At 30.6% G+C, this 11,043-nt stretch overlaps 1 protein-coding gene across 1 annotated transcript in view; it reads right to left on the reverse strand.

Annotated features, from left to right (window-relative positions):
- LOC119674971 (probable cytochrome P450 49a1) overlaps positions 1-1,843 on the reverse strand; it is a 13,560-nt gene extending 11,717 nt beyond the window's left edge. The window contains exon 1 of the mRNA XM_038086127.1: positions 1,817-1,843. Within this exon, the coding sequence (XP_037942055.1) occupies positions 1,817-1,843 (27 nt within the window). The remainder of the gene's footprint in view (positions 1-1,816) is intronic.
- Positions 1,844-11,043: the final 9,200 nt, after the last annotated feature.

Below are 11,043 nucleotides of genomic sequence, written 5' to 3' on the forward strand. Positions count from 1 at the left end.
ACTTATTGTGACATAATTAGATAAATTCAAAATCCAATAATGACCCATAACTGAAGGTATGTATTTGAGATATAAGAGACGATAATAGGTCGCTGATACACATATATAATGCATTTCGACTATACTATTAAGGCTTTATCTCAAAAAATAAATGCATACTTATATATAGTATGAAGATTTTAAGGACTTGTGTTGCTTACTAATTATTGCAAGCTGCCTAGCAGTGAGAACCGAAACTCGCGAGCCGAAAGGAAATGTAGATAGAGTTCTTTAGAGACAGCGCCGTAAAAACATGACATTGGAAATTAAGTGCTCTTGCTGGTAACATGCTTAAGAATACTAACTCGATACCTACAACAAATAAACGAATTAAAAGGTTTCCATTAAGTATCATAACCATAAAACATAAAACAGAAATTTATTCTTGCAGATTTTTGATTTAGTGATATCATAGGTTTTTAAGTACTTAATCAAATACTTTGGAAAATTATTTCTTCGATTTTTGATTTAGTAATTTTAACTCTTAATAATTCTTAGTAGTTACCTAAATCCCTTAAAAAATAAAGAAATCTTTTAAAGAGAAAGGCATTGAACATATTTTTTAATTGCCATACAAATGTGTGGTCAAAATTTTTAAGCTTATTGCGAGCTTTAATCTATACAATTCATCCTAAAATCCCTTAAATACAAGATATGAGTAAAGATTTGGCCGGTTTATATATCATGTTATTTATTTTTAAATTATTTATTTTTTAAGAGAATAACTCTAGTTTCTTAAGCATGGAATTTTTATTATATTATACATTGATTATTAAAGTATCTATTTTTATATTTTATGTATATTGAAATTTAAATAAGTCTACTTTATACTATCCAACAAATACACCGTAGTTTACATGACATAAGATATCTCAAAAAAGCATTAAACTTTATTTGAAGAAGTCCTTCTCAAAATGTTATCCTTCCACAGTGTGTTGTATTGACGTGTTTACTACCAAGCACTTATCGGTATAATTGAAAAACTTTCTTAGAACTTCTCATTTGCATTCTGTCTCAAACCAACGGAAAACACATTTGTACAAGGACGACACATATCCTTTTTGAGTTCCTGTAATAAAGTAGAAATGTGTTAAAAAAAGTTGTTTTGAAAATTTGAATTTTAAATTTAATTTTGTACAAATACAAAGGAAATCCTTAGCAGTTAACATAAAAATATCTCAGAAAATTGAGTTTAAATAGCTGAAAGCAAATAGAATTTTTTATTGAAAGAAATTATTTATTTTTCAATGTTTATTTTGATAATGTAAAAATATAAAAAAAATATTTACAAAATTAAATTTCTGTAAATTTTATTAACAGCTAAAATATTAGGCTACCAACATCATTAATAAAATTAATAAAATTCATTAATTAAATCTTGGAGTTTGATATCTACATCTTAAATATAAATTATCCACACCCCTCAAGCTACTTTACATTTCAGCAAATTGCATTTAAATTGAATACACGCTGGCATATCCTTAAGGATTTACAGAGCGTATTTTAATGCTTAAGAAATAAACATTTAATTTATTATATTAATTAAGGTTCTACTGCGTTCGGTGCGCTTAAATAGAGCGTCTTAAATTTGCGTACCGGGGACGTAAATATTCCTACACCTACGCCATATGCTACGTCCTTTGTTGAGAGAAGACAAAGTATTTGTTTCTTAAGATTTGGCTTATTTAAATTTTGGTTTTCCAGATACAAATACAGACGAAAGCATTTTAATTTGTAAGTTGATTTCGGTGTATTGTTTAGAAGCGGAAATACTCACATAACCTAACATTTTCTGATTTGGCATTTTTAATACCAACGGAAAACGCCGCGAATTTCATTTGAATTTTTTTATTTAAACCAAAAATTTGTAACTTAGATTACAATTTTAATGATGAGATTTATAAAATTCTGTTAAGCGTCTTACATTTTTGACGGAATTTTTGGAATTTAAATATTTGAAAACGCTTTAAGGTAAACACGCTCTGTAGTCACACTTTGAAGTAAACAGAAGTATATATTTTTTAATTTAAATGTAACTTCTTTAACATTACCACACATAGCGTTGACCTTGCTTCCAGACTATCGGTCATAAGTTCTTAACCTGCATTGCCATCTTAAAAAGATGAGTCATATCTGCCACATAAATATGATGTCCACATATATATATATATCGGAAATGTTTGCTATTCAATATATGCGAATACTTGGGCGTATACTTTGGCAGGAGCTGCAGCTCCCGGGTGATGTTATGAACTTATCAAAGCTGTAATTCTTTCTTTCTGACTTATAGTTTGTCTGAGGTGACAAAATGTGGTATCTGGAAATGAATTGAATGCCAACATATATATAGCGAGAATATTTACTGTTCAACTTTTTCGAATACTTGGAGCGAATATTTTGGCGGGAGCTGCAGTTCCCGGGTGATGTTATGAACTTACAAACCGGTAATTCTTTTCTTCTGACTTAAAGTTTGTCTGAGGTGACAGAATATGGTATCTCCAATATGAATTAAATGCCCACATATATATAAAGCGAGAATAGTTACAGTCCAACTTTTTCGAATACTTGGAGCGAATACTTTGGCGGGAGCTGTTGTTCCCGGATGATGTTATGAACTTATTAAAAAGATGATTTTTTCTTCTGGTGTCTACAAAATGAATTGAATGCCAACATATATATAGCGAGAATATTTACTGTTCAACTCTTTCGAATAGTTGGAGTGAATACTTTGGGGGGTTCTACTGTTCCCGGATGATGTTATGAACTTTTAAAAAAGATAATTTTTTCCTTCTGCTTTAAAGTTTCTCTGAGGTGGCAGAATGTGGTGTCTGCCATATGAATATGGCTGAATGTTTTCAATTGGCAAACATTTTAACAGAGGATTCTGTTCCCATCTTAGGTTATGAACTTATCAAAGAGGTAATTCTTCCCTTTTGCTTTAAAGGTTGAATCAATTTTGTTTGGTTAGCGTTGGGTATATCACAAAAGACCTATTGTAATCTGTTATACTAGTAACAGAGTTTTTTTTAGAGTTTTGTAAAAAGTGTAATAGTAAAACTCATAATACTATAAATAATGATTTATTTTAATTACTTAAACTATATACTAAGTTTTAAGTCTGAAATCACACTTTACTTTGATATTTTATTCTGTATTATTCGGATTCTGTATTAAATTGGGTTCTTAAATTAATATAATTAATTTCTTTAAGAAAACTTCATTTATCTAAAATGTTTGTTATTAACAAAAAATTAAAGTTTCTGTCATTGTTGTGTAGTAAGCCCTATCATCCCTAAATACAATTATTATGATCATATTTTCTTACATCATCTTATTAGCCTTCACTTTTTTAGAATTCTCTTTTATGTGACACAAGCAGTCCAAAAATTTTATGCGGGTATTTCAACCAAAATATTTTTTTAAAGGCCACTGACTATAGATACTTTGGCGGTATCCAAAACAGCTATATGTCTTGGTCAAGAATTTAGTTGGTTATAAATTTGAAAGTTTTTTGTTTTTAAAAATATCCTCACTATTGTCGCCTTTTCATTTGACAATACAGATCTGATATATAAGTCTACAATTTCGTTTTAAATTTAAGTAAAATCGAATATGTTGTCATAGAGAAGATTGTCAGTGATTTGATAACTAACAATAAAAATTAAATTTATGAAAATTTAAAATATTTACATCATTGAGTTTATTGTAGCAAAACTTTTGTGACTTTCAAAATTGATAATTGTTTTTAGTTAGTGTGAATTGAATTCACTATGAAACGTCAAAACCGCCCATCGACAACATCATCTGACAGCAGTCGAAAATTGTCTTCCATTTTAGGAACGTCAGATTATTCTTTATCTTCAAGTGACACTATTACAAACTCGTCAGAAACTACTAAGAGATTCATTTCATCAAATACGAGCAACAGTCTTTTGCAAAAGTCTGACCCTTCAGTGTCATCGAATGATACTACGTCGTTTTTTTCTCAATACAGCAGTAGCAAAGCCTCAAATACAAGTACCCGCTCTCGTCAATCAACATCTGATACAACCATTTCGTTTTCAACGTCAACAGTTAAGACAGCTAAAAAATCTGTGATCACTCAAGCTAAAGCACCTGATAAGGTACCTGATAAAGAACCTGATAAATCAATTGCTAAAACTACTGCTGAAACAACTGCAAAAGCAACTGCTAAATCAGCCACTAAAGATAGCCGTCGAACATTATCTCCTGATGATGACCCAACCACTACAACCCAGCCGAGCACAAATCCAGCTAGTTCCGATATCACTCGTGCTGAGGTTTCGAAGTTTGCTGACTACGTGGAGGATTTTGATAGGGAAAACTCAATATATAAGATTAAGATTTTAGTGGCTGTTGCTGTCGCTGTGCTCTTGGCAATATTTTTCTTCTATTTGTACAAATCACGCCCAAAAAAGTATATTAACGGAAAGAGGATTGTAACCTTTTTAGGCGGTCACTGATTTGATTTTGTGGATAAGAATTAATGTTGATCTTATCTGATTTGGTGGATAGGAATTTTGTCGACTACACACAGAAGTTGATCATGGACTTGGCAATAAATATTAAAATTAAAATTTGGTAAAAATTACTTAAATAAATTTAACGTTTAGGTCACAAAAAATACTTTTGGTGATATATATTTTTTTAACAATATTAATATAATGAATGCAGAAAGTTCAAGGAATTGGGTGTTAAAGAAATTATTCAACATTTACACTGTTTTGACTGAAATTGTGTGAGGGGCTGAACTTTGTGCCTGACATTGACTCAATATTCCCTTTTGAATCAAATTAAGTGTGATATGATTGCCTCTATGAATGCAAGTCTAATATCTCTACGAATCTATATGGCTTATGTGTAGACTCGACCAGTCAGTTATATTAGCTTGCTGTAGAGATGCTGGTGAGGTATATTATATTTCTATGCAATACTAAGAGCAATAATCCATAACTGCATTTGTAAATTAATACTGTATTTATTTACTTTTACCTTAAAATTTGTTTTAATGTCACTAATATGGTTTTTCTCTAAAAAGTTCGAAGTAAGTAATGATATAGTAACAATGTTAAAGCCATGCATTATTTATTATTTATGGCTCAGTCAATAAAACCCAAAGTATTATGTACTCTGAATCGATTTACTTTTACTCGTACTAACCGCAAAAGCCATAATAACACTTAAAGTGCAAATAAAAGTTTATTTTAATTACCACTTCAGAGAAGCCAAAGTGAAATTATGAAAACGTGAAACGTGCCAGCCATACTGAATTTTCAGTTTAATGTCACATTAGACAATGTCAATAGGATTTTGGTCATTAAATTTGGATGCATTGGTTTCCCTACATTTGAAGGGTATGACGATGTCATTAAACCATTAAACGAAGCGATAAAATTCCAACCCTGATTAACAGCGCGAGGATTCTTAATGCGATAATTAACAAATTTTAATAGCTTCGATGCTTATAGTGTGAAAATCCTGTGGCCGGCCATCTCGGTTGAATGAACAATTCAGTGGGTTAAGCATTTTAGAAAAATCCTAATTCGACAGTTGAAATTCAGTTAAATTCGAATAATAGAGAAAACGTGTAATGACTTTATTTGAAAGCATTTCAAAATAATTTCAGCTGTTAAATGAATTTTATTTAATTTAATTAAAGGATAAATTGTTATAAACAATATTTGCTTTAATAAAGTTGAACTAAATTTAGTACAAAATATTAAAGTTTTTATGCCCTTCACATTATTTTGGGAACAGTACATTCTTCTTCTTAATTCCTTTATCTCCTTGTGGAGCTTAGGGATCAGTACATTAGATTTGTTAAAAAAGTTTGTAAAAATTTGTCAAAACATTGAATTCAAAAATATATACAGTTTTAGTAAAGTTCTTTTTATATAGAAGGAAATGCTTATTAAGTGGTTCTTACATCTCTTACAATAGGAAAAATAGTATAGATAATACAAAGCTTCATAAATAAATGTCTGCGACGAATTATAAGGGTTTAGTGGCCTAATGTTAAAACCAATGAAGTACTCTACCAAAAATATTACATTGAACCAATGGCAAACTTTATCAAAAGAGTACTGGATTTGAATCCGCAAGGTAGATGAAAAAGAGGACGTCCAAAAAATTAATGGAGACAAACGCTACATGTTGAGACTAGTGAACCAGAAAAGTCGTGGAACGAATTAAAAGTAAACGCAAACAATGATACGAGGTTTAAATGTATCACTAATGCCCTACATAGTGATACATGTAGGGCGTTACATGTAGGGCATGACATGTATCACCTCGTGCAAACAATGATACGAGGTTTAAATGCATCACTAATGCCCTATGCTCGTCAAGGAGTTAAAGGAACATCGATAACAACAACAAATGACATTGCTTCAGTATTGTAACCATACAGTGCTTTGTGATTAGACATGTGCTTAATCATGTTATCAGCAGTGACGAATGCAAAAAATGCAAGTAACCGGGCGTCAAGAATATTTTGGAATATCTTTTCTATTTTTATTCGTCTTTCCCAAAAACTTGTTAAAAATATTTTTGAACTTCATTTCTAATGTTGTGGTGAACACGACCTCTTGTGGCCTGATTAATGAATTAATACGTGTTTTTCTACTTTTCGCTATTAATATTTTAATATATTATTATAAAAGCACGTTTGTTGAAAGACGTCCCCATACATACTAAACTAGGAGAACTAACTATCAAAAATTGAAGAATATGACACTACTTTTAGGCAAATTAGTTTTGAACTGCTACTGCGTGTGGTCTCGGATAGTCAAGTTCACCTTCCTACCTGGCATACTTAGACAAGCTTTGATATATCCAAAAAAACTGTTGAGCATGTTTATATTTTTCTATAATCTCTTCTACAATGTAATTCCATGAAATCTGTGAACCTGATTTGACTTAAAATGGGTGCTCCTCCAAGCGAGTTGTTGGACTGGAATCAATTCTCTTCAGAACAATGGGCTTTAGCTTTTGAGAGTACTGGAATAGTAATTTATAAGAGACAATAAAAATAAAACAAAAATTTCTATGATTATTCCTACACTATTTAGTGTTACAATATTGTAGTAGACTTCATTACATGCTTCATCAAACCCTTTTATGGATTATGGGGTCCTTTTGCAGGTTATGAACAAATGAATCTATAATTATATATTCGATTTACTCCATTATTATTATGCATTAAGCATTTTTAATTTTATGTTCTTTGCTGATGGCTTTTGATGCCATTGGTTGCTTATACCTTTACTATGTAATTTATAATACAAAAGGATGCAGCTTTCAAATTAAAGGATTCAGTATATTACATGTATATGGCAAAAAGATTTCAATATCTTGAATAGTATTGGAGCTAATATTTATTTATATGTTAATAGTATGCAAATGAATCAGAAACATATAATTTCCCAGCATATTTGTCATACCAAAGTGATAAGGAAGATAATCACATGATATACAATTTTTCCAAGAAAATGAATCTATTCATTTACCAATTTACGCAAACCACAGCAAATGCTGTACTGTTAAATTCCAAGAAAACCTAATATATAATCAGCATTTATTCCTCAATTCCACTTGATTTGATTTGGTTTCAAAAGGAAATCCTGTCGTGCATCATCGCGTTGGTACATTGCGAATACTCAAACGTTATACAAAATATTAAATGAAAAATCTGTGCCGTATGTAAATAACTTTAAGTATATGTCAATTCTTAAATTTTAGATAGATATTTAAATATAATATTACATAAATATAATATCATAATATTTAAATATATTTACGCACATGTTTTAAAAATTGTTCGGTCTCTATAAAAACGTGTTTGTTTTGCTAAGGGCTTAACATCATTAAGATACATATTTATTAATTCATATATATATATATATATATACATATGTAGTAATATGTAGAATGAATATATAGAAAATGTGATACATTTTTGCCACAATGAATTGCTTTTCCACCATTCTTTATCTGACGATAATCTCTTCACTCTACTGCAGCTCATTTCTGTTAGTTCTATATCTTTAGCAAGCTGCTCTTCCATGTATGCGCTGGGTGTTCTTTCCTTCGGCTACTTTGAGAATTCTAGTTAATGAATTTTTAGGCAATGTCGGTTGAGGGTCTTCTGAAGGTGTGCCCAATCCAATACCACTTCCATTTTGACAGATGTTTGGTTGGTTAGTGCATAGAGTCTGTCGTAGGCAACTGTTTCAGGCCATATCATTTTAACGGCGGAGACAGCTGTTCACGAAAACATGAATTCAATGAATAAGGCGAGGAAATGCATTCCATAAGTCGCATCTGTATTTACCATAGAGTTAAATATTTTAATTTTTATTCGGCGTTTCGAAGTGTGTAAAGTGCTTAACTACCTTTTTTTATTCGATGATTAGTATCATCCCCCCTTTCCCCTAAGGATGTTATTATGCTGCCTAAGTAGCAAAAAGGTTCCATGTTTTCAAGCGGAGATTCGTTGATGTGGACCGCGGTATGGTTATTTGTTTTCACACTTAGCACTTTTGTTTTATGTATGTTAGTATTGAACCTAGCTCTAGAGGATTATGTGATCAATAACTGCAGCTTTGCTTCCATGTCCTCAGGCTTATGTGTCACTAAACAGATATCGCACCATATTTATTTCTCTCTTCAAAAAATAATAGTTATTTTTTAAGATTTTCGTTTTTAAGACAAGAATAAGAATAGTTTTTCCGTCATTAGTATAGGATTAGTTTTATAGCGTATGACCCTAAGTCTAGTCTAAGTACAAAGCATTTGTCAAAGATAAAATGGAATGGATGGATTTAAAAATAAGTATATTAAAATTATCGGGCAATACTTAGCATTTAATCAGATATGTAGCTCAAGCATAATCTTGAATTCTTTCTGAAGAATATTACATAAAAGATCTAGAGAATTACAGAGACATTTTTAGTTTAAATGTAATTGCGAATACTTTTAAGTCAATTATTTCAAGTCGCCTTAATCAGTCTTTAAGAAAAACACCATCTCTCTATAGTCGACAGCGTATTTGTATTAACATCTGTAATAAAAAAGGATTTTGTAAAACCGAAAAATAAATTGTACTTGTTCCGCAAGCCAAGTAAAATGGGAATATTTAGTTTAGTAACATCTTAACGCATTACAAAGCCTATATAGTGCCAACGAAACAGTTGTGTGGGATGAAAGGAGTATGTCCAAATGGTAGCAAGCAAACATTGTTGTAAAGCAGAAATGTGTGTTTTGCTCACTCTTGTTTATTCTATATATGGACGGTATTACAATCATGCTCACGGGAGGTCTCCATTTTGGCAAACTGAAATGAAAATCCTGATGTGTGCAGATGATGTGGTTATTCTTGCAGATAAACCATAAATACTCTAGGATATGATTGTCATCATTTATAAGTATTGCAAGTTATGGAGATTGATCATAAATATTTCAAAATTTGAAATTTTGGTTGTAGAATATAGGCAGTGTTGTTTTGGGGATAGTTAAAGAATACAAGTATTTATCATTTATTATAACCTCAAATATGTCTTTTGGTGAACACATATTAAAAAAATCTGACTTTAAGTATAAAAAGATTGAAAAACTGCTGTGTTTTTTCATAAAAATTATCTTCGACTCAAATTTTTAAAGTATACTCTATGTATGAATATTAATTATGTCAACAATTATATTAAATTGCTACACAAGAGATATCTAAAATAGATCGTAGAGGCACTGATGAATTTCAAGTCAGAATATTTCAAGCAAAAAAAAAAGCTTTTTCTCAAAAATAAAAAGTGTAAATTTATAAACAAATGCTGAAGTAGTTATCGACTAACTTAACCAAAATTTCTTAAGTTTCCATCTCTAGAGTTGCATACAATCTTAAAAAGTCCCAGAACGACTCAAACCTAAAAAATACAGATACTGTAAGAAAATTAGGAGGACAACTGGGTACTGGGGCTGTATATAAAAAACTTAATTAAAAGTTAGCTACGGAAAAGCATACGTTATCCAAACAAAGCAATTTGTACACTATTTAAAACTACTTCCACACACGTTAATCAAAAACGTATTAATACTGACATATTCTAAACTAAGTAACAAATCGGTTTCAAACAAAAAAAATTCGAATTCCTTAGCCATTTAACAATAGCTTAAAAATGAGGTCTCAAAATTTATCTTACTCAACACTGAACGTACCTACTATTTAGAATGTAAACCCAAATCATATAAAGTTTGCAAGCAGAAAAATGTTTTCTATATATCGGTACGTGGAGCATAAAGGGTGTAAGCCACTATGAATTTGAGGTATATATCCATAGAGGATATAAATTTAATGCTCTTTTTAGAAACACACAACAAATGCAGGTTCAACTAATCATCCATATAGTAAAGCGCATGGAAGAACCGGTATTCTTCGAAGAAAACGTTTAAAACACCATTTCTTTAGGTAAATCTCTAAATGATCTGACTTGCTAGCAACTTCGATCTACTTGAACAGCAGCGGTAAAATTTTCATCGTTTCAGCATTTTGCTTTATTGTTATTATAGCTCAGCTCATATAAGTTCTAGGAGTTAAATTTCTTATAGTTGTAGTTAATACCAAACATACTTTTTAGAAATGAAGACTCTATAATTTCAAAGCTAAGCTATATTCTATAAATTTGAACAAAACAACTAAACAAGATATAGTATTACACGGTCAGTATATGAAGAGAGTCAATTTTAGCTCACTCTCGGTGTACCTAATTTCCGGGTAACATTTGTTAAATATTAGAAACGTTCTACTTGTTCTTAAACTATTAACACCAAAGTAACAATCACTGATATTATTAAAACAATGATAAGTATATTACACACTTTCTTGTCTTCTCTCTTTTTTCGGGAGGACTAATAAAATGATTTGGGAGAAAGGATATTCTTTTTACAAAAGATTATGAGGATGCTTTAAATGAAAGAACCTGTAATATA

Source organism: Teleopsis dalmanni, chromosome 2 (genome assembly GCF_002237135.1).
Source record: "Teleopsis dalmanni isolate 2A chromosome 2, ASM223713v2, whole genome shotgun sequence".
Taxonomy (NCBI): Eukaryota; Metazoa; Arthropoda; class Insecta; order Diptera; family Diopsidae; genus Teleopsis; species Teleopsis dalmanni.